General features: G+C 50.3%; 2 protein-coding genes across 2 annotated transcripts; one reads left to right on the forward strand and one right to left on the reverse strand.

Annotated features, from left to right (window-relative positions):
- Positions 1 to 5079: 5079 nt before the first annotated feature.
- Positions 5080 to 6285, reverse strand: SMAC4_12827 (uncharacterized protein). The gene is made up of 2 exons (XM_066091092.1): positions 5855 to 6285; positions 5080 to 5797 (listed from the first exon to the last, which is right to left on the reverse strand). Exons 1-2 carry the CDS (start codon positions 6016 to 6018, stop codon positions 5680 to 5682), a joined length of 282 nt encoding a protein of 93 aa, XP_065947730.1. The 5' UTR covers positions 6019 to 6285; the 3' UTR covers positions 5080 to 5679.
- A 3438-nt stretch (positions 6286 to 9723) lies between these two features.
- Positions 9724 to 10065, forward strand: SMAC4_09534 (uncharacterized protein; the record flags this gene model as incomplete). The annotated part of the gene is made up of 1 exon (XM_003342589.1): positions 9724 to 10065. The coding sequence occupies one exon, from the start codon at positions 9724 to 9726 to the stop codon at positions 10063 to 10065; it is 342 nt and encodes a 113-aa protein (XP_003342637.1).
- Positions 10066 to 13022: the final 2957 nt, after the last annotated feature.

Consider the following 13022-nt stretch of genomic DNA (forward strand, 5'->3'; position numbering starts at 1 on the left):
AGAGGTGCGATGCTGATGTCCCAAATTGTTCCTGGGATTAGCAAGGAGAGCGGTAGCGATGGTGCCCTACTGATATGAAACTAGAGAAGTTACACACTTGTGAAGTGGACTTGCCTGGTAGTTCCATTCTACAACGTCGTGACCCCACATGAAAGTAAGTGGAAGGTACAAGTGTAAGCATATTGTAGAATTCTTGCCCTTAACTCAAGTTCCACCAAGCTCTGAAGACCGAGAATGTTATTCTACAGAGGCATACAGTAAAAAAGAAAGTTATTCCAAAGGACATGCCAAACACTACCCACCGCACCCAAAAACGTAGCTGACAGTAGAGCCAGGAGATCTACGTGTGTTGCTGCCTCCTTCCCCTCTCCTCCATCTGTTACCGTCGCTTCCTTCCTCTCTCCTTTTCCTCTTGCTTGCTTCACGAACTTCATAGCAGCTTTCCTTTTTCTCTTGACCATCACTTTCCCCCTTCCTCTCTTGTGTTTCTTTCCGCATTGGGGGTTCCTCCGCATCTTCCGCTTCAGCCACTTATCTAGAGGGCGATCTAACGCTGCCTCCTTCTCTTCATCGTACGACTTTCCAGCTTCCGAGTAAACCGTCTGGCTCCAGCAGGTAGTTGCCGTTGGGTGGAGTCTCCGGTAAACTAGACCGCCAGCAACTTGGTATCCGGGGGTCATGTGAACCTCCCGGTGGACGACCGTCCAGATGATCTCTTCTGTCAGGGTTCCGTAGTCGGGCGCCGTGGTGGTCCGAGTTTCATACTCCCACATGACCGTGTCCCAATACACATATACATGACCGCCGGCTGGCGGTAGAGGACGGACGATGGAACCCATGATCCGGTCTGTTGATGTTATTACTGAGGCTGCAAATCCTCCAGGCCATTGTACAGACTCCGTTACCGTGCTCGTTGTTGCTCCCGGTAGCATCGCTATCGCACTCGCCCGTATTTCGGTCTCCTCGATTGTTGTTGTTGTTCCATGCCTGTTCATGTTCGGGCTGGGGTCGAAGATGGTGTCGTGCTCCCTGCCAATCCTGCATTCATATAGGAACACAGCGTATCCAGGTGAGAGGGGTTGCCGGAATTTGTCTTCGAGCATTCTCGCCATGCCTCGCACATCTCGTGTGACATTGTCTTCGGTATAATCCCAAAATGATGTTGATGGGTTTTTCCACGTATCAACCGTATGAAGAACTGTAGTAATGCTAGGGTGTTAGTAGAGTAGCATAGTCCTAGATAGCTCTAGGTATCTAGGGAATTCTTTTTAGATGGGATACGAACTGCGGCCCTGTGTCTCTTCCATATCCACTTCCGGGGAAGATGATGTCGGGCTTATGGATTCCCATGTGGACGTTGTTGAGACATGTGGGTAGGGGTAGAATGTCTCTGCATCAGCTTCTGCCATTGCTGTTACGCTTGCTCGACGCTCTGCTCTGTAAAGGTTGACAGCGGGTGCTCTTCTTTTTTTGATATAAGGTTGTTGGAGTCAAAACCCTTGTGGTCGTGAGGAGAGTGTTCTTGGTTTGGATTAGAAGAGCAAAAAAAGAGGGGCTGTGGTTTAAATATCCCACCAGGAGCAGTTCTAATGCATTTAATGCTGCCGTTCAAGCCCGCAATTTTGCTCGGACCTTCAAATATTCGTGCTGCAACTGGCAATGTTGTTGGCGCATGGAAATGCATGCCGGCGCGCGTCTTCAATACCTGGTTTTACCTACAGGTAACCTTGGTTAGAACGCGGTGGCTCATACAACTGTATCAGTATAAGGAACACCAAAAGTTCTGCAGCTACCAAATTAAGTCCTTTCTTACCACAAGCCGAAGTCCACATGCAGGACGTAATGCCGAGTATCTGCCTTTCCACATAAACGGATCTTTATTCTTTCGTCAAAGCGATACCGGTAACCGTAGCAAACATAAACCATCTCTTGCTTAAGCCGACGTCGACCAGAAGACGGGGATGGAAGACGTAGCGAATCGTATTCGCTCGGAACGGAGGAGCCACAGGCGAGCATCACAACAGTTCCCGCAAGGGACCGAGAGGCACCGGCCTCGACAATAACATCACTCCCTGCCCGGAACTCGAGGGACTTTCCCGCCCTCCCGGCTCCCAGGCCCGGCTCGTCAAGACTATGCCCTCCGTCACCCCGACCAAGCCCGGCTCGCCCGTCCACGGGACCCTTCTCCTACCGCGGAGCCTGGTACCCCCGCGCTGCCGGCCGTGGGTGACTAAGTCGTTCTGAAAATGGGAACGGGTTGTGATAATGGTATACACACCTAGAGGTAGGGATCCCTTCGAAAACGGACACAGCATTTCATCCAGGAGGATAAAGTTAACAAACAAACTTCCAGTCGGTCGTAGGGATTGGACATAGCAGCGGGCACCTTTGATAATTTACAGGATAAGACGTACCTTCCGCGTACAAGTATTAAATCTTTTTGCCAATATGTGAGGTATCAGACGTCAAAACCCGGCGTCATTTCCGTTCTGGAATGCCGTGGTGACCCGACCCAGCGCTGGATCGCTTCCGCGGCAAGCACGCCCGAGGGTGGCTGTGCAGTTTCACTTGCCACATGAGCGACGCGGTCCTGTGCGGCTTGCGCCTGGATCCAGTGCTGAGAGTGGTGCCGACTCGCTGCTTGCTGTAGACTTGCCGTCAGTACACTGAAGTCAGCGAACCGCAACTCCCCTCCCACTGTACAATCACGAACTTTTAGGTCAAGACAGACCACAGCATCTATCGACTCGAGCCTAGAGAAAGAATCAACGAATGATGAGTCTTTCCAAATTCCCCTTGACACCAGATACCTCTACTTCCTGATCTCAGAGGCCGCCCTTCGCCATCGAGCCGGTCTTCAGGTCTCATTACGACTCTTGTCAACGACACACCCTTTGACTTGCCTGCTCTCATTGTCTTCCCCTACCTCTACTCATCACCGTCCTTATCACAGTTGCCTTCATGTACCCAAAGTTGCCTGGCCCCGGTTGTTCTCACGAATGATAACCGGTCGCCTACTGACTCACAAAAGCCGAATCCACATGCTCATATCACGAGGCCTCCAATCCCTCGACGGCAGCAGCGACTGGGGAGATATAGACAATGACGACTTTCAGTACACCGAACCAAGGACCCCGACCCTGAGCTCGACTGAAGACCGGTCAACGGCGTGGATTGGGAGTTTTGAGATGAGGCGGACTGGTGGTTGATGAAGGACGCGTGGGTACCTTTCCTATAGACTGGGGCTCATATACCTCTTATCGCCGAGTGGTGGTAATAGCCGCGTTTCAAGCACACAGTGACTCATCATCACAAGGCTGTGCCTCAAGAGATAAATTCGACCGGTGATCAACCGGGCCTATCACGTCGTTTCGAGCTATGTGCCGCCGCCCGTTGATGTTTTCTCTATTGATCGGTATTGCGGTCAGGTCCTTCTCGTCTCCGCCCTGGGAAATGTCAACCCAGGGCATATTCTGTGCCAGTTGTCGCCAAAATAGAGGTAGTATCCCTCGTGGCCATAGGAGATGCCCCAGCTCGTCCCTGCGTTCTTACTGAGTCAATTTTTGACGATAGGTACTTGGCGGCCGAGCGGTCGCGCGAACAAACACAACACATTATAGTCAGTACAATACACCTTGGACATACTCTCACACACTTTCAAGCGTTCTTATTCATGTCTCTATGAAGCTAAGTTTAGGCATACCATGGAGAGAATAATCCCTATGGCACTCGAGCCAATGCTGTTTCCGAAGGTTTGCGGTCCCTATCATCATCTTGTAACGGTCTTTCCTACCTAGCCAAGGCGAGCCGTATTGGACTGTTCATAGGTGATTAGGTGTTTGCTTTATTCTTGCAACCACTTCGGCTGCTTTCCCGCCCTCACTGTCTCATGCCGCATGGAAAGCCATGATATCCGCTCATCTTGTCGGAATCGGCGGCCGAGTGGCGTCGTTACGCATCTCTTTGACCTGTCTCAGTCAAGAGGATGAGATTGTACCTATACTCACTCCTCTTTTCCTTCAAGTGTTGAGGTAACCAGGCTTCCCGGTTATAAGCAGCGGCTCTTCAATGACTGAACCTGCTCGATCATCTTCCAACCTAATTCTTCGACTTCGACCCCGGCATATGTCTGGATCTTCATGTCTATTCTCACACCTGTCATCCTAAAACTTCATAACAGTGCTTCCGAGGTAGTGCAGGAGTATGGGGAAGCACACAGCAGGCGCCGTGTTACGAGTTCGGGAGCCTCATCCATCTATCGCCAGCCTGTGATGCTAGCAAATACGCAGCCATCATTGACCAGAGCAATCCCGCTCCCAGTTATACCACACAGTTGATATAGGTATTGAGGCTTGACCGAGTCACTCTTCACATGTTCCATTTCTCCAAACTCTCCTAGTTGGCTCGACTGGATTTTCTCATACCTTGACCATATCTACAGTTGTTTTACACAATATAAGGCCATGTTCGTCTCCCCAATGAATGCAGGCATGGCGCTCGCCTCGAGTTCGATGAAAATGTATTTCCTCTTGTCATATTAGATGAAATTGCCCTTGACATTCCCATTGGCATTCTTATTCCATGGCTTGGCTCCAGCGTGTAGCTGGTTCTGAGATTCCCGGAAATCTTTCCTGCAACTTTCCCGGCTTTTCCTTGATTATGTTTACCTCCAGCAACCCAACTCCAAACCCTGAATCACATTCCTTACACGACCCTTTCCAATCTCGGCCGCCTTTCAAATCCTAAGCATCTAGTCTTCGGTCGGGTTCCTCTGGCATTGAAGGATGTTAGCACATAAGCCTCTACGAAAAGCGGAGATGACAAAAGTTCCTGGAAAGTTCAAGCGATTCAGACTGGTGTAGTAATTGTCATTTGCGATATTTGATACGTCCACATAACTTTGCTTCTTCAGATATTTAAATCATCATGATCAAGGAGCTAGGAAAGAAAGAAAACCAGCCACTATACCTCCTGTCGCCCATGCTTAGAGAGCATGGCTCTTTTGAAGCAGTCGTACCGCCACCTTCAAGTTGCTTCAACTCAACCCGCCCTCCATGCTGAACAAAGGTATTGGCATGACCTCAGATCGCTGACAACCTCACCTTGAGCACGCAAGAGAACACAAGTGTTGCAACCCGCATTGTACTTCAGAGACAAGAACGTCTCATCACAGGTCGCATCCTCCTTCTTTGTCATGTTATTCCCTCCTGAATGAACAGAGCCCCCAGTCCCACGTATAATCTCAGATCGACGACGCAAGCGGTCATTCATCATCGATTGCATTATCCGTCCCCTCATAGAACCACTCTCACTTGACCCCTAAGTCTGCACTTTCAGGGCTGTACTGCTTGCTCTCCGAGGTACCGCGTAACCGCCTCAGTCATATGCGTCGTCTTGGTCAATCCCTCGTCGGTCTCTTGGTGAACTCATCATTGGCGGCCCCCCGTTGTTATGAATCAAGGGAAGGAAAAGGAGGCGAGCGCGAACAAAAGAAAACGTGAAGTGTATGGATCCTTCAATTTGAGCGCAAACAAAAGAAAACGTGAAGGATCCATACACGATGGAGCAAGCAGTACTGGGTGCCAGGGACGAGAGCATGGAAGAGAGTTTTTCCCAGGCGCACCGGGGCACTGGTTCCACCCTATCGCTGCGGCGACGAAGCGGTCCGCCATGTTTTCGTCACCGGCGGTGCTTTGGAAAAGCAAACGCCAAAGCCAGGATGGGATCATCGAAAAGACGCGGCAGCCGAACTACCCAACCTGGCTTCTTCCATGTTGGATGGGAAGTTGAAGACAAACTGTCATTGATTTTAGCAGATTTCGAGGAATCAGATACAAGAGGAAAAGGGACCTACCAAAACATCAAGCAGAAAACGGGAAGCAGAAAAGAAAAGCGAAAAAAAAAAGCGGAAAGCAGGAGACAGAAAGAAAAGAAAAGAAAAAAGGAGAAGAGAAAAAGAAAGGAACAAATCTGAACCAGAAGATGACGGAGGACAGTGTTGAACATCCTTCCGAACATTCGCCAGCTATGAACACCCCCAGTTGCGGACGTCTCTTGATGCTCATGAGGTTCTCTCTACAGCATCTACCGAGACCTTCTCAGATGTCGTCCAGCATGGGCAAGCCACGATGCCAGGACGGGACTGAGGTGGTTCGTGCCATGTTCGTTAACGTTGACACCCCGGCAGACCGTAGGGAACCACGCGTTAACTGTTAACACTCCATGAAATGGAACAAGGTTTCCTTTGCAGGTTACCGCGGAGAGGTGTCCAGGACATACCCAGACAACCTCCCCGCAGCTTTGTGGTTATTGCCCACTTGGACAACAACAAACACAAACCGCCCGTCAGCCAGAGACACTTTTCTCTGCTGGCACTTGCCAGTGGCGCACTCACTAACCAAACTTCATCCGGGGAACGAAAGAAAAGGAAAAAGAGAAAACCTGGCAGCTAGACCACTCGGTTTACTGCCGCTTGACGGTGGTGCACTTGTCACCAAGCATCATTCGGGATAAACGACAAGAAAAGACCCTCCGCCAGAAGTAACTCGCCTCTGCTGGAACTACTAGTGGCTCACTCGCTAACCAAACATCATCGGGTAAAGGGGATCACTCACCGCGTAGAGGTGCCTAGGACGTACCCGGACAACCTCCCCGCAGCCCGTCAGCTAGACCACTCGGTTTACCAACACTTGTTGGTGGTGCACTTGACACCAAGCATCATCCGGTAACTGGACCCTCCGCCAGAGGCACTTGCCTCTGCTGAGATGACACTTGTCAGAGCTCAGTGGCGCACTCGCTAACCAAACTTCATCGGGAAAAAAACACAAAAACAAAAGAAGATAACGTGAACCCTCCGCCAGACCACTTGGTTTACCACCACTTGGCAGTGGGCCACTTGGACACCAGGCATCATCGGGAAACAGAAAAGGAAATATCGGAAGACCCTCGGCCACAGGCACTGCCTGTGCCATCACTTGATGGTGGCGCACTGGCAGCCAAACTTCATCGGGCAGAAAGAGAAGTGAACGAACCAACGAAAGCAAAAATAACGTAAACCCGTCAGCTAGACCACTTGGTTTACCGGAGAGCCGGTGATGCACTTGTCACCAAGCATCATTCGGGAAGAGAAGGCCCCTTGGCCATAGGCACTGCCTATGCTGGAACTACCAGTGGCGCACTGGCAACCAAGCTTCATCGGGGAGAACAAAGAGGAGAAGGCTAGACATTAGAAGGAGGATAACAGGGTGTGTGATATAAATAAAGAAGATGAGAAGAAGAGACGGGAAAAAAGAGGAATACACATGAATGAAGAAGAAACAAGATGAGAAGAAGAAGGATGAGGTGAGTGCGAAGGACAACGAAAAAACCAAACATGAAGGTAGAAAAACAACTGACAAAAGAACAAGACAAACTGAAAACGACAAAGAGAAACAAGCAAGCATACCTGGAATCAAATCCCCCAAGTGCCGACCACGGGGAGATGCCCAGGAACGCATTGAAGTGAGCCCAGACAGCCTTCCCGCAGTCCCCCTTCGATGTTTTTCAAGGCTTCACAACGGCCACCAAGAAAAAAAACACCAAAAAGGAAACCACCCCCCTCAAGTTCCCGTCAGACTGACAATGACAAGTCGCATATGCGTTCCTCAGCGCAAGGAACAAATGCTGGAAAATATTGTTTTTCATCATTCGGGAAACAAGAAGAGGACCCCCAGAAAACTCACTGCCCCCAAGTGCCCACTGTCCACTGCCCACTCTCTGTGCCTGTTGTGTCTGTTGTGCCCATGTGCCGACCGGACTGTTTCCCAGTGCCACCTGGTGTCCGTTATGTGCCATGCCGTCTTGAAAACCCGCCCAAGGAGGATTGCCTTTGCAAGCTCTCTCTCCCTCTGTACCCTCCAGGCAGATTGCCAAGCTGCTTGAAGGCCCGCCCACAGAAAATGCGTTTTCAAGTCCGAAAATGTGCAAGTGTAGCCGCTCTTGCCCCAGTCGAGGATGGGTTGATTATAGGTGCCACTGTGCATGTGTTGGGTGTTGGGTGTTGGGGTGATGATGACTTGAAAACCCGCCCAAGGGGGTTGCCAAGCTCCTTCTGTACCCCCCAGCAGTTGCTGAAGGCCCGCCCACAGAAATGTGTTCTCAAGTCACGATGTCGGGGAGGAGGATGATGATGAGGTGTGTTGAGTGTTGGATGACGAGGGAAGTGATGGATGGATGTGTCTGTGTCGCTTGAAAACCCGCCCAAGGAGATTGCCAAGCTGCTTGAAGGCCCGCCCACAGAATGTACTTTCAAGATGTCATGTGTTTGTGTGTGTGTGTGTGTGTGTGTGTGTGTGTGTTGGGGATGTGTCGAGGAGTGTCGATGTCGATGATGCCCACCCAGGAGAGTTTGCCAGGCTCTCCCCCCCCCCCAAGTGCCGCCACAGCACAAAGAGTTCCACCGCGCATCATGTGTGAGTGTGAGGTGTGAGTTGAGAAATGAGAAGTCCTGATTGATGAAGATGGTTAGCTGATGTTCGACGATGACGAACAAAAACAGATGATGATGGTGAAGTGATGCCTCAGATACAATCCTTTGTCTGCATGGGCGCGATGGCCTTGGATCAATGACAAGTCTCGGATGTATTATCATCATTGGCAATGGAAGTGATGCGAAACTGAAGGAAGCAAAGAAAGAATGACTTACTTGTGTTGATGATCACCTGATCAGGTCGATTGATGGTGAGCGACGATAGTGGAAGACGAAGAAGAAGGAAGATCATAATCATGAAGGAAGAAGATGATGAAAGGAAATGATGATGAAAGGAAATGATGATAAAAGGAAATGATGATAAAAGGAAATGGTGATAAAAGGAAATGATGATAAAAGGAAATGATGATGAAAGGAAAGATGATGAAGGATGAAGAAGGTGATGAAGTCTTGAACGCCCGCCCACAGAATGCGTTTTCAAGAATGTGATGATGAAGGAAGAAGGTGAAGATAAAGGTGAGGGGTGATGGAAGAGAAACAAATACCTGTGCGTGTGTGCCAGACGACGCGACAAGTGTGGGGTGAAGAAAGTGAAAGGTGAGAAAGGGAATAAAGAAAAGGGAAGAAGGGTGCCGGTTTGTGCAAGAAAGAATCCAGGGAAGAGAGAGGAGAGGAAGGAAGACCACCAGAGGGAGAGATTAAATAGAGGGCAAGGCTGGCGCGCCGCTAGCCAGAGCTCCCCTCTGCCACTCGTCTGAACTTCTATTGGTCGAGGGATCCCTATTGTCGACGGTTTGGCGACCGGCAAACAGGTTGGAACGGGCGGGAGTGACTGTCAAGGGCCGTCTGGACCTGGCAGCGACGTAGTTGACGGCCCGGAGATGGGAGAGGGCAGATGAATATGGCAAGATGACGAGTTCAGATGACCCGCCGAGGGCGAGCTAGGGCCAGACAGGGCGGAAACAAGGGGCAGGATGGGGCAGAATGGGAAGGTGAGGGAGCTGTGAGGGCCGGATAGCTTCAGTAGGCGGCCAGCGTCGTTGACGAGGGCGACGGCGACGGCCTCGTCTTGGTGCTTGGATAGATATACTCTAGTTAGTTGTAGATAGATCTTCATGAGACCAACTTCTGTGCTTTGCGCGCCTCGTCGCCGTCGTTGTGGTGAAGTGCGAGCCTTTGATGGCCTCATCACCTCCAGCAAGGTCCTTGATTGATTTATTCCAAGTGTCTCGAGCAGACTCACAAGAGTCCAAACCATGTCATGCCTTATTAAATCACTACAGCAACTGATTTACGCCTTGAGGAAGGGTATGAACCTCGAAGTTAGCTGCGGTCACCGTGGTGCGAGACTGGAGGCGGCCAGGATACTCAGGATTTACGACACGATCTTGCGCGGGGCGCGACAGAGAAACACCAAGCAGGAACATCAGGAGCACAGCAACATTATTGTATTTCAGCCTTTCGTACGGATACAACAGATCCTCACAGTCAACGATGACATCCTCGAAGTTGGAGACCTCCAGCTCGTGAGCGACCGTCACTTCCACTTCATGCGCGACAAGATCGCTGAAACACCGAATTCAACACTACGAACCTGATTCAATCATCAGCGGTCACGTGGGTAACTGAACTCACGTTCTTGAGCAGAGGAACCACTCGAGACACTCGCGGTATACACAAGAACAACGGCCTTCGACGGCTTGCGACCGACGACAATTTTACGCCTGGAGCTTTTCGACCCCGCCATCTATCCCGGCAGCCATGGCAAACACTTGGCTTTCCTTCCTCCTCGCGTTTATCTGGAACATAAACAACAAAACCAGATACATTGTAATGCTGTAAGCTGACAGCCATGCTTCTACCACTCTCTAGGCCCTTGATAAGATTGAACTCCAGTTGCAATCAGCGTTTGATTTGCCCAGTGTGAACGTTCACTGACGTGTTAACTGCAACGAAGGATTTCGCCGACGAACAGACTCGAGCGAGTCAAAACCTCCATCACCAGCGGTCGCTCACTCTACCTCTACCGATACGAGTAAGTCGACCTCAACAAAGGAGGGCAAGGCAAATACGCGACACTCAAACCGCGAACTGCAACTCGAACTCGTAAGAACCTAAAACAAAGCGTTACGAGCCCTCGGCGGATTTCCTCCTAGTCGAGGAACAAGTATAACCAGTCCAAGATTCCCCTCGACCACGACGAGCGAACCTCTCCTTCCTTTATCAAGCACAAAACAACCCCTTGGGCCCGCAGTAAGAACCGCGCCGTCCAAGAAACAACACCCCAAGAGCAACAAACCAACACCAGACATTTTGCGGTTGATCCAAGAAAAACAAAAAGGCCTGGACAGCTTGACCCTGGCGCTGGACTCGCCGGAGCCGGTGAACGCGACGAGAGTACAACAGAGGGGACGAGAAAACATAAGGTAGACTGGGCTCGGCTGGCACGCGAGTGTCAATGGATTAATAACTACACAGAACCGTATAACACAGACAACATGAAGGGATTCAAGCACAGGTACTTGACAGAGGCCAGTTGAGCGAAGCAGAGCCATAGAGTGAAGATGATGTACGAAAGCTCAAAAGTGGATGTCGAAGTAATTAGGTACCTCTACCAAGAGTGCATGGAAGCCTGGTACTGGGATGGAGACAGACAAATAAGTTGACTCGAAGACAGCTTCAAAGAGCGAGGAAGAGAGAAATGTGTCACACGGACATTGCCCACACTCCTGGATTTGAAGTTCAATAGAGACTCAATGCTTGAAATCAACCCAACCTCGCCATACAATGCCAGCCTTGCCTCGGCCAGTGTCACATGGACATTCGCCGGTGACTTTCATCAGTCAAACTGCCGACCGGAATTACCGACGGGCAACTGGACGAAGGCTGGCATTCAGAAGATCTACTTGTAGGCAGATGAACTAGATAGACTCGCACCGATGCCTGGCACACAGGGCTCGGTACGTACCAACCTTCTTTGGTATAAGAAGGCCTTGAGGCCCGACCTTCTCATGGAGGTTGAAAGGATCAACAAGGCCTTCGAGACCAAAGTAGTTTATCAGCTGAATTGAACTACTGTTCCAAGCCCAGAATACTGCCCTTGTCACAAAATGTCTGGAATGTAACCAGTAAAGGCACATGATGCCTTGTTGGCGGTTAGAGAAACGAAAAGGGTTCCGTGTCAGAATACATCAACGATTCAACGTGAACTCCGTCTTCCAGATTTACAACTTGTGGCCTGTGCGAAAGTTCTGAAGTTGATTGTGCCTAGAGTCAGATACCTGATCAGAGAAAAGCCGATGGCAGCTTGCAGTTAGAGCCTGATACGGCATGAACACGGAAGTGTAGACAGTGAGAAGTAACTCTGCTCCTACCCAGGTGCTCGCTTGAATCTGTTCTCTAATGGCCATGATTATTGGTTGTAGAGCTAGACCTTTTTCCATCATAAACATGTTAATAAGTGAATTACCATACCAATATTTGACCATCTAGTAGATGTACCAAGGAGACTACCTGGTTCGTCTTGGAAAATAAAGAGACAAAGAAAAGTTTACCGTTAAAACTTTCCTCTTCGGTGAGACATGCTGGTGGTAATATCAAACGAATGGATTGTATTTGGATGAAACAAGAGCAGGAGAAAACCGGTAGTTCTTTTTTGGCTTGATCACTTGAACTGCCAAAACTAGAACCACTCGATTCTCTAAGGTATCTTCGATTTCCCAGCTCTCCAAACTCTGGCAACACTGGTTCCCAAAGCTCACAAAACCAACCCCAGACGTGAAGCACGACATGTTCATAGACCGTTTAGAAACCTCATCCGACCCCATGAGTTCACTCGGTTAGTTGTCCTCCTCGCCCACTTAACTGATCTGCTCGGCTTCGATGTTTTCGTCACCTGGAGGCACTCGTCTCCAACCCCATTTCCTCATCTCCGATCTCCATGCACAAACCTCGTACACTATCCAAGGCTCTCCTCTCGCTCTCCGTCTCTCGGTTACCCTTCATCGACGTTGAAATTGGACCCAAAACTTGCTCCTGACAATGTAAACAAACCCCTGCCAAGCGAGGCCTTGCCCGCCCATGGTTTGTTTCGATCGTGGCTGCCGATTCAGGGGCCAGCCAATGGCCTGAAAGCCCACTGGAGCTTCCAGCGCCACCAGATTCAGGGGTCTAGTCGTGAGGTGGGGCGGCGGTGGCGCTTGCCAAGCATGGAACATGGGTGATTTGTTGACTCTATTCAGGAGTCGAACGCTGGGCCCTGGAGACCGACGACGACACAATGTGGGCGACGAAACCTGTCAAGCTCGTATGGATGTGTAAAGGGGAAGCAAGTCTCTCTTGGAAAGTTGTCGGATTCTCTGGATGATATCCACGGGTGTCATGCTTCATGGTAGTTGATGGTCGGTGACTCGGTGGCGTGGTTCCTTTGTCGATGCCAGGCAGGTACGACAGGCCGAGCCGCGATACCCTTGTTCGCAAACCCAAATACAACGACATGCCATCGACGGCAGAATGCCTGGGACGATGTTAAAACAGCCCCAGAGTGGTCCACAGA

This window comes from Sordaria macrospora, chromosome 7 (assembly GCF_033870435.1).
Source record: "Sordaria macrospora chromosome 7, complete sequence".
Taxonomy (NCBI): domain Eukaryota; kingdom Fungi; phylum Ascomycota; class Sordariomycetes; order Sordariales; family Sordariaceae; genus Sordaria; species Sordaria macrospora.

Excerpts from the sequence above, each read along its gene's own strand:
- SMAC4_12827 (XM_066091092.1), bottom strand. The coding sequence starts at position 6,018 with ATGTTCGGAAGGATGTTCAACACTGTCCTCCGTCATCTTCTGGTTCAG. Across the intron at positions 5,798-5,854 it reads GTTTTCTGCTTGATGTTTTG|TTTGTCTTCAACTTCCCATC; the intron begins GTAGGTCCCTTT and ends AATCAATGACAG.